The sequence below is a fragment of the Tribolium castaneum genome, chromosome 7, assembly GCF_031307605.1.
Source record: "Tribolium castaneum strain GA2 chromosome 7, icTriCast1.1, whole genome shotgun sequence".
NCBI lineage: Eukaryota > Metazoa > Arthropoda > Insecta > Coleoptera > Tenebrionidae > Tribolium > Tribolium castaneum.
The window spans coordinates 5,077,651-5,099,530 of record NC_087400.1 but is presented as its reverse complement, the minus strand read 5'-3'; the positions used below and the strand labels follow the sequence as shown (position 1 = coordinate 5,099,530).

At 30.6% G+C, this 21,880-nt stretch overlaps 1 protein-coding gene across 2 annotated transcripts in view; it reads right to left on the bottom strand.

Annotated features, from left to right (window-relative positions):
• Positions 1–16,627, bottom strand: part of LOC657241 (neuromedin-U receptor 2-like) — a 40,023-nt gene extending 23,396 nt beyond the window's left edge. The window contains exon 1 of one of the 2 annotated variants that reach the window (XM_008200428.3): positions 15,761–16,627. In XM_008200428.3, coding sequence (XP_008198650.1) covers positions 15,761–16,505 — 745 coding nt within the window. In that variant the 5' untranslated portion in view covers positions 16,506–16,627. The remainder of the gene's footprint in view (positions 1–15,760) is intronic. The other variant, NM_001293589.1, reaches the window with a different exon arrangement.
• Between the last annotated feature and the right edge of the window lie 5,253 nt (positions 16,628–21,880).

Below are 21,880 nucleotides of genomic sequence, written 5' to 3'. Positions count from 1 at the left end.
GTTTAGTGAACTAAACTAGTTTAACTTGAGCGTTTAATTAGGAAAAAAGGTTTATACAAGCTGCTCAAAAACAGGCGCACCAACTCATTGAAAAGCAAGTGCAGATTATGGGAAAAATGTTGAAAAAATTCCTAAAGTCATATTTTAAAAAATCTGGAGCGACAAACTTGTTGTGTTAACTTCTTTAGTTTTCATTATTTTTTTATGTTTTTATGTTTCGTACCAGGTAATCGTTCCGTAACAAAACAATGAATAATTATTTTTTAATTTACTATCAGATTTTAGCAGTTTTTTTAATTTAAAAAAAATTAAATTCATCCAAAAAATCACAATGTGTAGATGTGCCAACACTGGGAATTATTTCCCAGGAAACCGTTTCAAAAATTATTTATTTTTATTCGGAAACAAAATTAACTAGACACCCTCTGGTGATGACTTTTGAACTATGTCGAAAACAGTAACGAAATTTTCGTAATTCCACATTTAATTGACATTTAATGAATTGTTTAACAATTTTGCGTGTATAGTGTTAATTGCTTACATTAGAGAGAATCACTTTAAAAGTACGTGGTGGTAAATACTAGCGTTCACTTTGGTTCTGTGGTTTTTCGTGGTAAAAAGTGTTTATTAATGGAATTTGAAAGTGGATAAAAAGTGAAAAAGATTTAAATTTTCATTACAAAGTGTTATCAAACAGTTGTCTAATTAAAGACTATAAGTAATGGATCACAGCGAACATAAAGTTGGGCTCAAGAAACCAATAAATTAGTGAAGTTTGTGAATTTTAGGTTAGAATTTTTCCACTGATAAAATCATAAAATACTTCGATAAATCAACAAAACTACAATTAAGATTAACAACTGCTAATACACTTAAACGTAAATTATGCCAAAAGGTAGGTTTTTCAATGTCTTTGTAATAATTTTCCAAGAAAGAAAGTGAACCAAAAAGTCATCGTTATTCGTGTTTTCCTCGTCATCTCTAATTTGTCAACATTCGTTTCTTCCACCAAAGATACAATAGTCATTCCGCATTGGCAATGTAATAATTGTGAAGCTTCAAAATTCGTACAACGCTCAAAATATCCGAATAAACATTTTCGCGCCATTTATGGTTACTGTTTTCGACCTAGCTCAGTGGCGCCCCCAACGGTAACTTTACTTCCGAATTGTTGCTCAAATTCTATTGCGATCATGAGTGTTAGACAACGTTGCCACATATCATTTAACTAAAATCCGTTATTTATCAATAACTTTAATACAAAAAATTTTTTTACTATTTTTACCTTTATATGTAACCATCAGTTCTCTACCACACACCATTGAGTTGGTGCGTCAGTTTTTGAGCACGCTGTATTAAGCCGCATAAATGTGTTTTAAATTTGAAAGTGAGACTCGTCCCTAAAGCAAACAAAAACGAAAAATATTCTTTGAAGTTGATTTGACAAGACGCCGTATTTTTAAAGCAAATAAAATCTCTTTAAAGTCGCTGTTTGTTGGTTTTTAGTCTTAATTGGCCAATCATTAATTTATCAAAGATGTAATTGAAAAAAACAGATTTGGTAATTCCAAATTCTCGGCTGCGACCGCAAAACTGACTTTCTAAATTCAAAATTAATTAGTCGCGAGTCAAGGACGCTAACCAGTTTCTGCGCTGAGGGTAATGAAATTCTTTCAATGTTATCACGACTTAATCAATCACGGATCAGCGCTTATTACGATGTTTCATCGATAAAATGCATTGATAACCGGGTTTATTGGCTAAAAAGCTCGTCCACTAATAAATATTTTGACGGTTATTAGGAAGCACTAGAATCGATTTTCGTGAATAATGGACGCAAAAGACTTGTTTTCGGCGAAATTATCGACCTTTGATGGCCACCACAAATCGCATCCTTGACACCAACATTCACACGATTATAAAATATTTATTGTTTCAAAAGTTACGAAAATTCAAATTGCCCATTATATTCGTAATTATTTGCATTAATTGCGCAAAAAACGGCTTTGGCCACAAAGTGCCATTAAAATAAAATATACAGTAATTTTTTATTTAGGTCACAAATGGCCGGGGCAGCCCCAGAGGCAGTAGAACTCGTTTAAATTTTCTGATTTATTGACGAGTTCAGGGTACTGCATTCAAGTTCATTGCCACAGCGAAAATACCTTTTGAAAAAAGTCTTGGAAGGAAGTCGCATAATTTCGAAAAGTCAAGGATGAGGTCGGTGCAAAAATAGAGCGTAATTGTTCCACAAAATTTCGTTCCACAACGCATTTGTTTATCCTTTTCAGTGCAATAAAAATGTAGCAATGTCACTTTTTCTAGGCGATAATTGCAAAGTATATGTGCAATCACATTACCATACAACAAGTTCGCTTGATTGCTTTAAATTGGAATTTTCTGCAAATTCATAAATCCGGAGCTTTTTATCTCTGTCGCAAACACGTGTGTTTGTTGTGCTCCAGTTTTTCAAATTCTCATTTCCCAATAACACACACTTTGAGATTTATAATCTCGTTCGGGTGGAGGAGAGGAAATGTTTCATTAATTTACCCCAAACAAGAATCAAAACTTTGCAACATCAGGATTTGGGAAAGATTAATAGCACAAAAACTGTTTTCAGACTAATATTTCATATTCAGATAAACTTTTACTTTTATTAATGGCAGAGGTAAATAAAATAAGCAGCAAAAATATGTTTTATCTGTTTTATTTCAAATTAAAAAAAAAAATTGTGGCTATTTTTTTTGGTTATAACCTACATTGAATAAAAAGAATCGTAATCTGTCCAATTGAATATATTATTTTAATTTTCTAAGTTTATGTTACTGACCCTGTCCTTTTTTATTATTCTTAGTAAAAACATAAATCACTGACGCAATGCTAATACAAATTTAGAATTACGTACGACAATTTTTAAAATTTTATCTACTTATACAGGCTGTTCCGTCTAAACCCCATATTAGAAGTATTGTGAGAGTCATCTGAAAATTTGTGTACAACCATAATCTTTTAGGTCCTGTACAATAAAGACATTTTCAAGATGGCAGCACTTCCGGTTATACCGGAAGTCGCTATCAACTTCCTTGTTTTAAATGACAAGCTATATTTTTTGATGCGTTTTTAAATTACTAAGGTTATTTTAAGGTAATTTTCATAAGCTTTTCCTATACCTAAATTTAGTCGTTTACGAAATATTTATGGTTTTGTATTTATCTTTGGTTTTGCACCTTCCAGTTCAAAAATCCATAACTCTGCCAAATTTAACAATTTGGAAATATTTTTCAGCTCATTTGAAAGAAGAAGCCTAGATCTGTCCTTTGGTGTTTTTTAATTTCTAAAAAAAAATAACAAACTCAAAATTTTTAAAGTTAAGTTTGCACAACTTTAAGCACCCGTAACTCATTTTTTCAAATAAAATGCCAAAGTTTTATTTTACTAAATGGTAGAGAATTTAATTCTGCATCGATTTGTATTAACATTCCCTATACTTATGTTTAATAGTTTTCAAGTTTTGTTGGGATTGAGTAATTCATTAGCCGTAGGACTTTTCTCATAGGTGGCCATGGAAACGAGAGAAAAAATGTGAGAAATTAAAGTTTTTTGAACCAACATTCAATGAATTTCTTTTGTTTTTAGGGAATGTTTAACACAATTTTGACAAGAGTTTATCGTTTAAGTTTAATCAAAAATATTTTTATGACAAACTTTGCAAAAATAGCTGTGGTTAGTAAGAAATTTTTTCAAAAAAACCAACATAACTTAAAAATTATCACACATAGGTATAAGTAATATTAATACAGATCGATGCAGAAAAAAATTCTCCTCCATCTAGTAAAATAAAAATTGGGCATCCCATTTGAAAAAATTAAGTTATGGGTACTTGAAATTGTCCAAACTTAACCTTAAAATTTTTGGGTTTATTAACTTCATTTTCAATTTTGAACACACTGAAGAACAGATATAGGTCTTCTTTTTTAATTCTCCAAATTTGATTTCGAAATCTCTACAACTCAGGGAGTTACCGATTTTTTAAGTGACAGGTGCAAATCCAAAAATTTTCAAAAAATCCTAAATACCTCAAAAACGGTTAAACTTAGGTATAGGGAAAGCTGATAAAAACTCCCTTAAAATAACTCGACTAATCCAAAAACGCAGTAAAAAACATAGCTTTCTATTTAAAATAAGAAAGTTAATAGCGACTTCCGGTATAACCGGAAGTGTTGCTATCTTGAAAATATTTTCATTAAACAGAACTCAACGAATAATGACTAAAAACCAACTTTCAGATAATTATCTTTATTAGAACTTTCAATACTTCTAATATGAGCTTTAGACGGAACACGCTGTATTATGTATAGGTGTTCCGCAATTACTTTATAAATTTTTATGAATAGCAGCACACTATATGCCTATTATACCTGAATTAAGTTTTACTTCTAAAGTACATATATAACTAATAAGTTCAGGAAATAAATAATAGAAACAATTTACAATTTCTTTACGCTTGCAAAAATACAAAAATAACCAAAATCTACAAAACAACTAACATACGAGAATGATATTAAAAACGACAATTTACAAATTCTTATTTCCTTCCTTGAATAAAAAACTCAGCAATAAACACAGTTAAAATCATCCCAGATGATGGTTAAAAAAATTGATTTAAAAATTTCATTTTTATTCTGTTCCATTTTAACAAGCTTACGCTGCCTCTGGCCGTATTCTTTAAACTTAAACACAACGAGCTGAAACAATACCTAGAGTTATAAAAATTTCAGGTATTTTAACCATTGGATAGGTATGCATATTTCAGTTTTCATCGTAAATTATTTTTCATTAAAATTTAACAAGCCAAAAATAAAAAAAAAATTTACAATGTGCATACCTGTTGTACAAAATACTATAATTATATTGTTTAAAATTAAATAATAATTTCAGATATTTTAACTATTTGTGTATTTCATTATTGAATCCTGAATAGTGAATTGTTTTTCATTTAGTTTTATACAAATATTCAACGATCGTATAATAATTTGTTTTTATTAAATTATCCCTAATGTTACTCTACATTCTTATTTTGAACCCAAGTTTTCAGATCACTTATCTTAATACTGAATCGTCTTTAAAGTCAATAAAAAAAGTCTACATAAAAATTTCAAAATAACGTTTCCCTTATATTTTTTTGGTATTTAAGTTTTCACCAATAGACTAAGAAAAATCGCCAAATAAACATTTTAATTTATCGTATAAGAAAAAAATAAACAAGAAAATTACTTGTGTACACTCACATGATTATTTTCCTTGGAGACACGGCGAACAAATTGTATTCCTGATAAAAAAATTCAGCAATAAGTTATTTTTTGTCAAAAGGCCAGACCGTTCCTATTATTTTTTAACGTAAGCTTCGCACAAAATAAAATATTTTTAGAATACAGCCCAGATGGTTATTAATACCAGTTAAAGCACTGAAATATAGTTCGATAAATTCTATTGACATGTAATAAGTTTTCGCTTCTGCGACGAACAATAAATAATTTGAATAGCGTCATTCCAGATCAATTAATTGACATCTAATACATCACGGACTTTCCATGACGGACTTTCTTTGGATTTTTATCCAAAGTTCAGTGATGGAAAAATGCCCACATTCGATCAATTTTCGCACACCCACACCTCGCCTTAACACGGACAAGTTAATTAAAACTTAACTAACGACATGCGTTATTTACTTAATAAAGCAATTTTCAACCTAAATCTGTCCCGGCTAACCATACACGAAATTGTTTATGACAATGTGTACGTGACAATGAACGCATCAAAGGCCATAAACTTTTCATTACCATCAATAAACTTAATCAACAATTTAATAAAGCGCTGTCGAGCCAAATTCGAAGATTTCAAAAGTGAATTTCGCGCAGATTTCCAAAGCCACAGCTGGAAAAACCCGATAATTTTTTCCACTAATCAAAACACAACTTCTCGTGAAATGCGCTGCTTTCGAGGGCCGTTTTGAAGGGATAATGAGCCAATTTAGCGAATACACGGCTTTGTTGCGGTTTTGAGGTAATAATAATCGGCTAAACGGGATCTGTTTTGTTTATTTAGCTGCTGGTAAAGTTTGAAATTATTATTTAGCTAATCATACTGTGAGTTATAGCGAAAACTAAACATAGAAAAACTTACTGGAAGCAGTTAATTAATTGCAGAAAATAAAACAATTAGTGATTATGTTGCACGTAATAACCGTGTTTACATTGTAACAAAAACATTAATAAAACTATTTTGCGTGTGTTCGTATGAACTTACTGAAAGTGTAGCAAATGCTGAAATAATAATTAAAATGCGGCAAATATTTTAATTATAAACTACTATAAACAAATTAATTTCGTTGTTTGATACTAATAAAGTAAGGCTCAAATTTGTTTATTACAATTTCAATATTGCATATTTACATTTATACACGATTTACAAAATCATTTTGTTTTATTGCTGTTAATTAAATAGGAACATTTAAAATAATATAGCAACAAAATTTAAAATAAATAAATTTTAGTTGTTTTGTTAAGACAATACATTCACTGACTTGATCATCAAAAATAACAAAATTTTTACTCTAACTTTTGACACAAAAACACATAATTTTTACACGATTAGGTGGAATTTCTGTTAAAATAGTTTAAGTTTGCCATAAATAATTAAGTGAGTGAGTAAAATCGCAGATTTGATTTATGAAACGTTTAACAACAAATATTTTAACTGGTGCTAATTATTACAGTCGTGGATATAAATCATTTGATAGAGTTATTAAAAAGAAGTTGAAGAAATAAATTAAGAATAAACTTAACTTGACAATTTGTAATTACATAATCAATTTATTACTACTTTTACAAAAGACGTCTTAATCTCTTCCACACCGTGTCGTTGCTCTAACAGTTAAGTTTAGTAAATTACTACGAAGCAAAAAGTGTGAACTGTTTAAAATTCGAGACCTCAACACTTACAGGATTATGCAGATAATGCCAAAGTTTCAGAAGGAGCAAAAATCTACCCTAAAACGCAGATCCTCACTTTACATAAAATAATAAAAGAGTTAACGATAGCCTGCATATTTAATCAAACGTTTCTTGATTTTCATAGTAATTAGTTAAAAGAGAAATGTTTTTAGAGCATATTATAACGGGAATATGACGCTAATTAGCGCAAAATTACGCTTGACTATTTTTCTGTATTTTATTCCAAGAAACAGATAAACAGCAACATCTATACAACAGTTTCGTCAAAACATTTATTTTCACAGTCTGGACTAAATATATTCAAAAAAGAATATTATTCGAAAAGGTTCACGTCAAGTGAACAATTTCATTCAAGTGTAAAGCAATTAAACTGCATTTCCACATTTAAACGGAAAAACGTAAAAAGTGATATGAATACAGTGAAAGGAATGTGTATGGAACTAAAAATGTCTATACACGTTCTAAAATTAATTTACCCTATACAGGGTGTTTCATTTTTACGGTGCTGCCTTTAACATAGTTTTTTTAACTGGCACCCCCTGTATATTTGTACATATTTAAAAGTGCACGTTTTAGGTTTTATAAATCAGTTTAGTTTTTGCAATTTGCTTTAATTGTTCAGAAGTTATTTAGTTTTTTCTACAATTTTGTGCGTCTGCAGTCACATAATTAAAAAATCGCAGTGGGCTTGGTTTTCGAGATATTGAGTTAGGATTTTGTCTGTGTGTAAACAACTGTTGGAGGTATTTTTCGGCGACAAGACTGTTCATTTGCATTGTAGCATTACCATACTGTGGCACATTCATTCTGGTCAACTTTGAAGGACCATAATTTGATTTTTTCAAATAGAACTCTGTATTTTATTACTGAGTATTATTCAGCATCTCATTTTACATTTTTTTCATCTCTTAATTTTTTTTTCAAAAGTTGATAGTTTCGGAGATAACTCGGTTTTTCTGAAAAATATACATAAAATCTCTTGGATACCAAAGTAGTGTGCTATATAAAACAATAAATTCAGATATAATAACATCAGACTAGCGTTTTTTGTACGTGACGTTTTGATTTTGCTGTAAAAATGATTTTTTTATGTAAAATGCATACAAATCTAATCGAAATAATGTTATACCTCAGTTTTTTTATTTCTTTATTTATTTATTGTCATTTTTATTTAATATTTCTTGTAAAAATTTTATTAAAATTTATGTCTCGATAAGATTTTTAGCATTTTACGCGAAAAAAACATTTTCACAATGAAATAAAACGTGACGTACTATAAATGCATATGTCAAAATGTATTGTTTTTCATAGCACGCTACATTAATATCTAGGAGATTTTGTGTGTATTTTTCAGAAATACCGAATTATCTCCTTAACTATTAACTTTTGGAAAAAAACTAAAGAGGTAAAAAAGATGTAAAATGAGACGCTGAATAATAATTTGTAATAAAATACAGAAGGTTCTATTTTAAAAAATCAAGTTATAGTCTTTCAAAGTTTACCAAAATGAATGTGTCACAGCAAGGTAATGCTACAATGCAAATCTATGGTCTTGTCAAAAAAAGATACCTCAGATATTTGTTTACCTACGGACAAAATCCCAACTTGATATCCCAAAAATCAAGGCCACTGCGATTTTTTAATAATGTGCCTGCAGACGCACTAAATTGTAGAAAAAATTAAATAACTTCTGAACGGTTAAAACAAATTGCAAAAACTAAACTGATTTATAAAGCCTAAAAAGTGCACTTTTAAATATGTACAAATATACAGAGGGTGCCATTTAAAAAAATTATGTTAAAGGCGGCACTGTAAAAATGAAACACCCTATATAAGGCAAAATAATTTTAGAACGTACACTTTGACTTCCCATTTGCACTGCCATTTGATTTATTTCGATTTATTTGAGCAATATCAATGACTCACCCTGTAGATATTTTGTAAACACGGTTATAACAAAACTTAAAAAATGAGCCCAAGCAAATAAAAGTTTTGCTCGGAACATGAAAATTGGGAAATTAGAAAGAATTTCCTTGTTCTACTCATATCAGTAAATCAGAATCAGATTGCCAATTTAATGTAAACTAGCAAAAAAATCACTGTAACAAAAATTTTGTTCTAGAATTTTATTGAAACTTGCTCCAGGAGCATTATTATACATTACAGAGAGCTTTGAAGAAAACTTTCAAGCGCTATATTTTGTACGTTTTCAAGAGGAATAAATTGTTATCACGATTCACAATCTAATGCCAAGTTCAATCAAAATGGAAATAACTGTAACATCACTTGAATCAATTTTAAATGAGTTACTTTGTTTAAATAGACTTAATGGGATTGTCCAACGTCCAATGCTAACGACTAAAGAAACTCAAAAGGTTGTATTCTTGAAAACTATTTTAATGTATACGCATCATAAAAACAAACAATTACTTTCAGCTGATAATCCTTTATGATTAATCGATGGTAATTGTTATTAATGTGTTTTGTATGTAGTTTTTTGTTTATTTTACGGAAAATTTAATAGTTTCAGGAAAGTGGTGCATCGGGCTAATTACTCACTAAAATCAATTTTAACATTGTGCAATAAAAAATTGAATTAACTGGCTTTCCCAACTCTCAAAGCGTAATTGCAAGAACACTTCTTTCTAGCAATTATCCTGAAACTTTTGATCTGAAAGAACTCTGTGTAATATAAGTTCAAATACGTTTTTCATCTTCTGATCATCTTGTCTAGTCGGATATTACACACTGTAATGAATCTCCAGCAGGCTTTGAAAACTCATTACATATTACAAAAACTCGTAAAACCTTTGTCAACAACTAAAGTCAATTCCTTCAAAGAACTTCATTTATTCGTTTTGTTGTAAACCTACACTGAGCGCTCAAGCTTTGCGGAAATGCTGACAAAATTGTAGCGCGGCAAATGACTTTTGTAAGGTAAGACATCAATCATGCCATTCAGCAATGCGTTGAACTTTTTCATAAATCTGACGTAATTCTCCCGTTTCCTGAAAGCTGAGTATTACCTAAACCACAATAAAAGCTTTATCAAATAAATGCAAAATTTCCTTTTCCGACCAAAATGTAATAACGGCACCATGATTCTTTTTTCTTTGTTTAATAAAGACAGTTTCATTCACAAAAACCGGTGTAATTAAAATAATTAATTTCGGTGTAATTATTCAGAAAATATAATAAATGTTAATTTTTTGCAACAAATGCTAAGTCTACTAGTTATTGTAATTGCTTGATTGATAATCCTTTTAAATGATTGTTAAATTATCATAATTCAGTTTCAGTAATTGCTTTTTAGATCATTTTTAATTTGCAATTTCGATTACACCGCTACAAATTTAAGTTAAATAACAAAGACTTGCTTTGTACTTTTACCCGCAACTTGAGAAGCTTTGGTATTTTTCAGTCGGAGAAACTGTTACTGAAATGTTGGCTGAAACTTTGCCCATACTTCAAACTCTGCACTCTTCGAAGATTTCAATCTCTTTGTGCTTTTAGAAAAAAAATGTTTTTTTAAGATGCACTAAAAAGTAAAAAATATTTTTTTATTAGAGGAGAATATTTTTGCTTACAAATTGGGATTTCAAATTTATAAAAGCTTTGGGAAAAAAATTAAAATCCTAATTTGTAAGCAATGATAGAAAAACACTATTTTTTACTTTTTAGTGCATCTTTTAAATAAAAGCTTTTTTCCAATAAAATTTTTTTTTTAATTTTATTTATTGTTTTTTAGTCTTTACTTATTCTAAACGTCTTTTTCTCTGAGATTTAGTTTCGCCGTATTATTGTAACACCATTATTTTGCTGATTTGTGCAAACTTGTTTAGTGGTTTGTGATAGAAAACAGCTGTTAGCATTGAAAGCACATCCTAACCTCTGTTCTGTGTCTATACTCTATCGTCTAAGATAAATGAAGTAAAAAAAATAGCGACATTTGTTTGTAACGAAATGTAATGAAAATAATTAGGTATTAATATATTTCCCAATGACCAACATACCGTAAATGTTGGTATAAGTTACAGGATATACACATCGAAATCCCATTTGTGAATATAACTTAAAACTTCAAAACTTCATTTAGGCGGTAATTAACTATATAGAATTGCATTGTCACGCAGATTACGTAAGTATGCAAAATTTAAATTCATTAGGACAACGGGAACCCTTTCAAATTCGGCTCCAAAAATATGAAACAGACAGACAGAAAACAAAGCAAGTTAAATAAAAGCTTTTAATAACATCGTGCATAATAATTGAACAACTCCAGCTATTTTAACCAACTTTTTTCCAGTCAATTCCTCAAGCTTTAGCGCATCTTTAGCACTAAAGGCAAACGCGAAATCAATATTTCAACGCCTACTACGATTTTCTGAAAATGACAAATTACAAACAGCAAACACGATTTTTTCAGATGCATGGAGTTTTTTTGAGCTTTTTGACGATATAGGAGTCAACCTTGTCAAATTTGTGAGATTTCTGCAAAATAAAAAAAAATTCAAAAAAAAATACAAAGCAGCAATTAGTAAAATTAATATTTTTTTCAATTCGCTCGACTTTTCGAATCAATTCGTGTTTTCCACCAACGTGAAGCGTTTCCTCTAAACTTCCTGTTGTTCCTTGAAAACACGCGATATGTTAAATAACAAGTTTAGCAAAGTGGCTCCGTGACGATCAAGACCTGAATTTTAATTCCACCCAAACAGCTCATCCAATTTCCCCGATAATCGAACACCGTTGAATTTCTCAACGTTTTGTAATTTTGCAGTACTTGGAATTAAGTAGTTGTCATTTATGAAAAATTTCGCACTTTCAATTTTCTAGACGATTGGGCAATTCTAGAGCATCCAATTTTTTCGTCATGAGTAGACAATAACTTTTGGTAAGGTCCAAAGTTGCAACATCAAATTCCAATACAAACTGCCTAATTAGTGGCAGCTTAAGGAAGCGAGTGATTGAATATTCAAGGAGACAGGATATAATCAATAGGACATGCCTTGAAAGACATTAATTTGTCTCGCTGGGAGTCTGCGAGCAAGTGCCATATTTCGCCCTATTTTCCTATTATTAGCATTTTCGAATTAATTGATAAGATAATAATTTCTGTCACGAACATGTCACAAGTGGAAAATCCGACTTAAACTGATTGTCAGGATAATTAACATCCGGCCGAGCGATTAACCAAGACAGCCGCTCCACCCACATAATAACCATTCTAAGGCAAAATGACAACGATAAAAAATACATTACTGGGATCAATAAATAGGTTACTACTCCTGTTGGTTTTCCACGACCTTGTACTTGTTGCTCGCTGGAATAAATATGTATCAGGATTTGATTGTATGTTAACAAATTTATTTTTTTGAATGCAAAATATTCCCAGAACAATTGATAAACATACACAAGGTTCCTGCAATATTCAAAGTAAATTTTTTTCGGGTTATAAAGTCGTAATAATAAGTTTGTTTGTTTTGGATGCGCCACCTCAGGTTGTAAAACACCAAGAATAGATTTTGAATCAATCGAATGATGCAATCATTTTAGATTCGAGTTTTGACCGATTTTGAAACAATTTAATTGAATAATTATGCTTTTCCGGCATTTGCCTCTGAAACCAAGCAGAAAGTGTTAAAACCACAGTTAACTGAAATACTTGACCAAACCCTGGCGAAAGGCGAAGCTAACCTTAATTTTTTGCAATAGAGCAAATTAATGTAAATATGCAAATTAAAGTTCATATTAACACTGAATATTCAGCTGTAAAATTGGAAATTGTCTTTTTTGTTTTCAAACTCGTTCTGTAGTCCAGTCTTTTATTAAAACTTGTTTGTGCTATTTTTGGAAAAAAATAAGTAAAATATTCTACTAAAAACCAAAAGTTTTTGCTCTTTCAATTTACCTGACTTATTTTACAAAGTGACATAAATTAAGTGTTATGCTCTGAGCAGCCAGGAAATCCTTCAGGACCTTGTCAGGACATGGTCCATGCTAATAATTGTCAACAAAAAAAAATCAAAAATCCTGTTATGCCGCATTATAAACCTTGGCTAAATTTTTAACTCTTGACACATCTTCCATCTCCGGTAATTCCGAGCGATTTCAAAACCAGTTTGTTTGCCAAAGTTTTAGTTATTCGCAAAGGATTTCGGAGAGGTTAGTTAGTGGTGCCTAAAATATTGCTCATCGAGGTGAAAACTAACCCCAGAGTATTCAAACTAAGCCAATTAAACCGTTTCATTAAGAGCATAATGGCAGGCAATGTTTTTTTTCGAAGCAAATTGATTAATTATTTTGGGAGAAAAAAATTCAAATTCAAATAATGAGTTAGCTGTGTGCTAATTTTTATAACAAGCAGGTCAAGTGATGTTTTCTTGCTTAAAAAATATAATAATGGCTTTATTAATGAGGTGAACTCAAGCGAAGTCCGTTTAAAATTATAAAAAACGCAAAATTACAATAACAAAAAATGTAAAAAATTGAAGAATTTTTTTTCAAAATATCAGAATACAGCTCTATTTGTTTTTCTAAATTCGAATTGTAAAACTGTAAAAAATAGCGACACAAAATAGTTTTTTGCATTTGTGATCGTTGTGAAATTTTAACTCTGTGTGAAACGTTTTACGAATTTTTTTTATGTTTCTATTATCTCTTTACAGTTTGTTCGCCTATTTTACTTTTAAATTTATACAAGAAAATGCAATTTATACTAGATAATACAAAATGTAACCTATTTTTATACACTTTAAAAATATGAAAAAAATTAAACTAGAAATAAACCGGATTTTAAGGAATATTATGTTTAATACAACTATTCAAGCATTTTGACCAGAAAAAAATTAGAAATGAATTTAATCAAAAGCACAATCATGTGAAAGGTAAAAAAAAACAGTAGTTCATATTCTCATTAAACTTTTTCATTAAAATTTTTTTAGAAAACAATTTTTTATAATTTTTCTTAAAATACTGGGTGAATAATATTGTCGTGCAAACATTTTAAGAGGTTATGAAGGGCCCAAAATAAATCAAAAAAACTTAACTTGCACTATTCGAAGTTTATACCATGAGACCGAAAATGTACTGAATTAGAGCAAGCTGTGCCTGCAAAACCTTAGCCACATTTTAGCTGTTTATTTATGGCCATTAGGCAAAATATTTGGCTAAAATTACACTTTACTTTCAAGGCTTGCTCTAAATGCAGTACATTTTCGAATTCATGGTACAAGGTGGTCTATTAAAAGTGTATTTTTTAAAGCTTTTATTTAACTTGCTTTGTTGTACGTCTGTCTGTTTCATATTTTTGGAGCCAAACTTGAAAAGGTTCCCGTTGTCCCAACGAATTGAAATTTTGCATACTTACGTAATCTGCGTGACAATGCAATCCTATGTCGCTAATTACCCCCTAAACGGGTTAAATGTGGTTTTAAAGTTATTAGTTATGTTTACACATGGGTTTTTGATGTATACATGTTTTTTAGAAAAAATCTTTTATCTAAAAGATGCACTAAAAAGTAACAAATAATGTTTTTCTATCAGAGAAGAATATTTTTGCTCACAAATTAAGATTTTAAAATTTATATCATAAATATTATTATATTTATAAAAGCTTCTTTTAAATAAAAGTTTTTAATTTTTTAATTTTTTGACTATTCTATTTGAAGAACTAATAATCAAACAGCATTCAAAGCTCGCTGTAAATGCTTTAAATTTTTCTCTATGCCTGTAATTTTTTTCAGTCTATCTGCAATTCAAATTAATTACTAATTAATTAACAAATTAGTTGAAATTAAGTAGCTAAAAAAATAGTTTCGTGTCTCATTTAAGAACAAGAGATGCTTAATTATTTTGTGCAAAATTAAATAACTAATTAACGTAACTTTTTATTCAAAATTTTTTGCTTGAAACATCATTAAACTGTTTTAGAATAACAGTAGAAATCATAAAGTCTTGACAAAAACATTTTTTAATTTTGTTATTATTATTATTATTATTATTATTATTATTATTATTATTATTTGTATTATCATTATTATTATTATTATTATTATTAGTATTATCATTATTATTATTATTATTATTATTAATAAAATGATAATATCCTTAATTCATTTCCTTGTTTTCTTTAATGAATCTATAACACAACATTTCGAAAAAAAAATAAAATTAGCACAGACACAGAAAAAGAGATCTTCACACGAAAAAAAAAATTATAATAAAAGTAAAATTCTTCATTTTTTTATCCAAAATACCACCTCTCAGGACTAATTATATTCTCTAAACTATTTTACACAAATAATAGTGCACCACTTTTGAATCGCCCTGTACAGGAAATACTATGCTGTTATCACACCATAAACTACGGTATAAATTAGAAAAATGAATTTAACATTTCCAGGATAAGCCTTAAATAAAATAAAGTGAGAAACTTATTCAGTCATAAATCACTTCGAGTTTCGATATGCCATATAATTTTTTTTCCTAAATTTATATTGAAAAATTGCTTGACAAACACCACAGGAAAAACAACGTACAAAAGTCGGGTCAGGTGCAACAAAAGCACCTAAAAATAATTGAAAACACGTCGACAAGGTCGTGTCCAAAACCTCCAAATTATAGACTTGAACTTGGTATTTTATCAGTCGACGTTAGATCTCAGACCGACTTTCTCGCAAAACTGGGTAAGAAATTAATAAAAAAATATCGTAACGGTTTCATCCGGTTCTGAACCAACTCACCTAACATTTTAACAACTTTCCTCGACGATTTCGTGTGTACCCTGGAAGTGGCTGCGTTCCCGAAGACATTCCTCTTCTTCATCATCGTGGACGACTTCAGCTTCTGTCCAATGAGAATGTACAACACGGTGATGAGACTCATCGGCAGCACGAAGAACAGCAAAGTGGAGATTTCGAACGAATGCTGGATGATGGGTTTCACAAAAGCGCACTGTTCACAATCTGTAGGTCCGACTAGTTCGAACTGCATGGCCTGGGGCACTGCCAGCCCCACGGCCACCAGCCAGATGACCAGGATGATCTTAACAGCCCTGGAAAGCTTGGACATGGTGTGGGAGAGAAAGGGGTGGCAAATGGCCAAGTAGCGCTCGACTGTGAACGCGGTGATGGTCAGCACCGTGGCGTTGGCGCTCGTCTCCGCAAACATCCCCCGCAGGAAGCAGAAGACGCTCCCGAAGATGTAAGGGTAGCGCGAGTAAATGAGATAGATCTCCTGGGGCAGGCCGGACACCAGCAGCAAAAGGTCGGAAATGGCCAAGCTGAAGAGGTAGTAGTTGGTGGCCGTGTGCATGGTCTTGTTCTTGGAGATGACGATGCAGGTGCTGATGTTGCCGATGGTCCCAGTGAGGAAAATAACGCCGTAGATGACGATAATAGGGACAACGATGTACAAACTATCCCTCTTCGGGCCCATCACCTCCTCGGTGCACTCCACGGTGAAGTTATTGACGTAGTAATCGTCCATTGCGAGCACTAGTTCGGAAACTCCGAACGAAAACTTTGGAAAAGTTTGCAGGACATCGCTGAAAGCGCGCGCGGAGGAATTCCTGCTGTGGATGCCTCGTGCGAAGCGGTTGCAGGACTGCTGCGAAGACTGTTTACTTGGTTCATTCAAGAGCGTGGGTTCATGCGCAGGAAACAATTCAGCAGGAAATTTTGCTTTTTTGTTGATTTAATTACAGGCAGGCGTTAGCAGGTGCCAAGCGTTTACACGGACTTTAGGTCATGTCGGATTCGAGTTTTCGAGAAGAAAAGGAACCTTCAAACGGGTTTTTAACGAGGTTTGTTTCAATCGAGACTTGAAATAATAATTTTAATTATTTAATTTCGAAAAAAATTATTCATAGTAACACAATAATTAACATTTTTTTATTAACGAGTATTGTACAATGTGACACGTGGAGATCTACGTAAGTTTTAAAAAGTTGTTAGTTTTGTGCAAATTTAAGAATTTAACGTTTTGTACATTTTTTTATTCTGATTGTTAATAAATTATTTTGATGATTTAAACTATATTTTTAACTGACATTTTGTATTATTATTTTAGATAAAAATTTTATATCTCTGATTAGTTTTAAAAATTCAAAAAAGTAAAAAAAAAACAAAAAATAGAAGAAAACAATGTAGTGTTGGTTGTTTCAAAAATTTTTTCAGGCTTATTTTTACTCGTGGATCAGCCTGTATAGTTTGTAATGTTGATTTATTTCAAAAGTTTGAGTTCAAATATCTGTAAAACACCGTCAGTACCTGGGGCCTGGTGGCTCAGTGGTATAAGCGCCACTACGTCGAGGGGGTCGGGTGTTCGAACCCGGATCAGGGTAACAATTTTTCTATGAAAACTGAAATGAAATGAAAAAATGTGTAGAAAAGGTAAGTGAAACAACACGTAAGCAAAAATAAGAGATTGAGAGAACACATAGACGTATTATAAACGTAAAGCGGAGCATAAAAGTGACAAAAATAAGAAAATAATGCGGCAAAAGGTAAAAGTACGTAAAGGCGCCAAATTGTAAACGTAAGAGCACGTCTTAATAAAGGGAAAATACCTTTTGTTTAGAGAGAAAAAGAGATGAACGTAAAAGTGAAACATAACTTCAAACTTTAGCGTTGAATTCTTAGATGACTTACTTTTTAAATTATAAAAAAAATTAAACGAAAATATTTCATTTATGTCTAAAAATTTTTAGTTAACTGAGTTTGTTTAGTACAGTCCCGAAAAACATTGTTAATAAAAATCATGGCCACTGCGAATCCAGTAGGATTTGCGCACGTCCACTATTTTTGACTAAAAAATACACAAATTTTGTGATTTTTAGAGAAATTATGTCTATTTTCGGTCAAAAACTTGCTGAAAGTCAAAAAAAAGATAAAAACAATGTTAAAATTGTAGAATCAATTTATACGCCCGGTATCTTTTGATGAAATCTGGTGGAAAATTAAAGAATTAAATTAAAAAAAAATTGAAAGAAAATATTTTCTCGAGCTAATTCGCCGACTTTTAAACTGAAAGTAATTGCGTTTTAAGAGAATTATTGCAATTATATAGTTAGTAATGTTGATTTATTTAAAAAGTTTGTGTTAAAATATCTGCAAAATACGGTCAGTACCTGGGGCTCTGGTGGCCCAGTGGTATAAGCGCCACTTACGACCGGGGAGGTCGCGGGTTCGAACCCGGATCAGGGTAACAATTTTTCTTTGAAAAAAAGTATAGAAAAGGTAAGTGAAACAACACGTAAACAAAAATAAGAGATTGAGAGAACACATAGACGTATAAACGTAAAGCGGAGCATAAAACTGACAGAAATAAGAAAATAATGCGGCAAAAGGTAAAAGTACGTAAAGGCGCCAAATTGTAAACGTAAGAGCACATCTTAGTAAAGAGAAAATACCTTTTGTTTTGTGAGAAAAAGAGATGAACGTAAAGGTGAAACATAAGTTCAAACTTCAGCGTTCAATCCTTAGATGACTTCTTAAATTATAAAAAAAATTAACGAAAATATTTAATTTATGTCTAAAATTTTTTAGTTAGCTGAGTTTGTTTAGTAAAGTTCCGAAAAACATTGTTAATAAAAATCATGGCCACTGCGAATCCAGTAGGATTTGCGCACGTCCACTATTTTTGACTAGAAAATACACAAATTTGGTGATTTTTGGAGAAATTATGTCTATTTTCAGTTAAAAACGTGCTGACAGTCACAAAAAAGATAAAAACAGTTTTAAAATTGTAGAATCAACTTATACGCCCGGTATCTTTTGATGAAATCTGGTGAAAAATTTGAGAATTAAATTAAAAAAAAGGGGAAGAAAATGTTTTCTCGATCTAATTCGCCGACTTTCGAACTGAATGTATTTGCATTTTAGGTGGATTATTGCAATTATATAGTTTGTAATGTTGATTTATTTAAAAAGTTTGTGTTAAAATATCTGCAAAAGACAAATTGTTAACAATGCAAAGCTGCTTTTACAAATGCTTGATAAACAATTCGTAACTACATAGTAATTACACTACAATTAATGAAATAAGCCGCTCTAAATAATTAAATCAATTTGATAATGTACTTCGTTTTGTGCTATGTGTACGTATATATTTTTTACTGTTTTCGAAACGAAACAGAACTTGTTTTAAAACAGGTATGCAATTTTAAATTTTTCGATTTTTTGAGAGGAATTAAACATTCAAACTAGTTTTGTTTTTGCAGCAAAAGTAAACTGAAAACACCACACAAAAACTCTGACATTTTAAAAATAATTTTAATTCTTTTTATGTTACTTTAGTTTTCAATTTAGAAACAATATTATAAAATAGTTGATACATAAATTACGCTTTGCTTCAATTATTTTCTAAATGTAAAATGTGCTCATACTTTTATAGAGCGTCTCAGAATAGATTTTTTTAACAACAATCTTATTTATTGTGTATTTACGTCTCTTATTTTTAAACATTAACGTTTTTTTTTAATTAAAAGTGTTTCAAAAGTTTGGAATAAAATTATCACATACATAACCAAAGTTCATGAGATCAAAAAATTTAAAGCGCTAAAGACTAAATTTAATGATTACCACCATCGTGTACATTACATTTTTGGTTTAGGATGCTCCAGAAATAAAAAGGTTCATTAGGAGAATAACAATGTAATCAATTATTCATTACTTTGAAACTAATTTGCAATAACATAAAATTCGTGTCAGTCTATTAAATTTTATGTTCCAAATTAAACTCTGCTATCACAAATAACTGTGCTTTTTTGCTCCAGTTTACGACTTTTCCGAATTTAAGAATTTGTCAGAACTTTTCTCTATTATAATAAAAATCGAATAAAAAATAAATAAATGCAAAATAATTATAATTATTTTATCAGTAAAAAAGTTGTTCTGTCTCTAAGTAATGGGTTTAGATTGTAGTCTTCAATAAAATTTTTCATTACTTTTACCTCTTGATAAAAAATCTCGAAAATTTAATGCTTTATATTTGAATACAGTCAGTTTTTTCAGTGCTTTTAATAAAACTGCACTTAATAAATGTTATGTACATGTACAATAAATTAGCAATTATTGTACTGAGCTCGCCTGAATATTTTGTGCGTGAAAAACTAAACAAAGTAGTCGTACACAGAGACATTAATTAACTCGACACAAAGTAAGTAATGAGTAATGACTAGTAAAATTTTTTATAGACATCATTAATAATTCAACATTGAGCACAGAGGAACGCGAAGAACACAAACAAAAATGTTTGTTAATAAAAAACTATGGACTTGGAAAAGCTGCGACTACCGATTAATTTGCAATTATTGCAGATAAGTCAACATAAATATGAAATATAATTACGATGATTCTCTTTTTTGTAAGCAATAAAGGTCGGTAATTACACCGGCGCGACTCGACAAAAACGGAATAATTTTATTCATGTTTGTTATTCTTATCACACATATGTTTCCATTTTTTAATTTTATAAATGCATCTATCGGATCCGGCAAAGCTACCGAATTAGCAAAATATGCGATTTTATTTATAAGGAAGGTTATTTATTTTTGACTAAAGCAAATAAATGGAAAATTTTGAGTGAAATTACTTAAAAATAAACACAATTAGAAATGAATTCAGTTGGAAGTTGAGAAAATTCGCAAATCGCAAGCCTCATGCATTGCAAATAATATTTATAAAGTTTATCAAATGGATCAATAACCACATCATCCATCTGCTTTATTTCATGAAGTGCAGCTGATTTGTGGCCTTTTTATTACCATTTCCATTTAGTTTAATGGTAATTTGGGAAACAGAAACTCATTTTTGAGTATAGTTTCCACAGTTGTTGTAGGTGTTAGCGCTGTTTACACTTGTTACATCCTTAATTTTATCGGCATACAGGGTGAGGCATTGATAACGGCGTGTTCGGTTGCACCTACACTGTCAAAAATATCGAAATAAAGTAAATAGCACTACAAATGGACAACCAAAATGCACATTTTAAAATTATTTTGCTGTATACAGGGTGTTTCATTTTTACAGTGCAGCCTTTAACATAGTTTATTTAAATGACACCCCCGGTATATTTGTACATGTTTAAATGTGCACTTTTTGGGCTTTATAAATCAGTTTAGTTTTTGCAATTTGCTGTAACCATTCAGAAGTTATTTAATTTTTTCTCCAATTTTATGCGTCTGCAGGCACTTAATTAAAAAATCGCAGTGTGCTTGGTTTTCAAGATATTGAGTTGGGATTTTGTCTGTGTGTAAACAACTGTCGGGACTATTTTTCGGCGACAAGACTGTCCATTTGAACTGTAGCATTAGACTGTAACCTATTCATTTTGGTTAATTTGAAAAGACCATAACTTAATTTTTTCAAATAGCACCCTCTGTATTTTATTACTGAGTATTATTCAGCATCTTGTTTTACATCTTTTTTACCTCTTTAATTTTTTTCCAAAAGTTGATAGTCAGCGATAACTCGGTTTTTCTGAAAAATGCAAATAAAATCCATTGGATACCAGCGTAGTGTGCCATGTGAATGCTATTTTGACATTAGTATGTCAAAATGTATTGTTTTTCATAGCACGCTACATTAGTATGCAAGAGCTTTTGTGTGCATTTTTTTGGGAAAAAAACTAAAGAAGCAAAAAAGATGTAAAATAAGACGCAAAATAATAATTTGTAATAAAATACAAAAGGTGCTATTTAAAAAAATGAAATTATAGTCCTTCAAAATTTACTAAAATGAATGTGTGACAGCAAGGTGATGCTACAATGCAAATGCATGGTTTTGTTATCAAAAGATACCTCAGATATTTGTTTACCTACGAACAAAGTCCCAACTTGATATCCCAAAAAACAAGGGCAC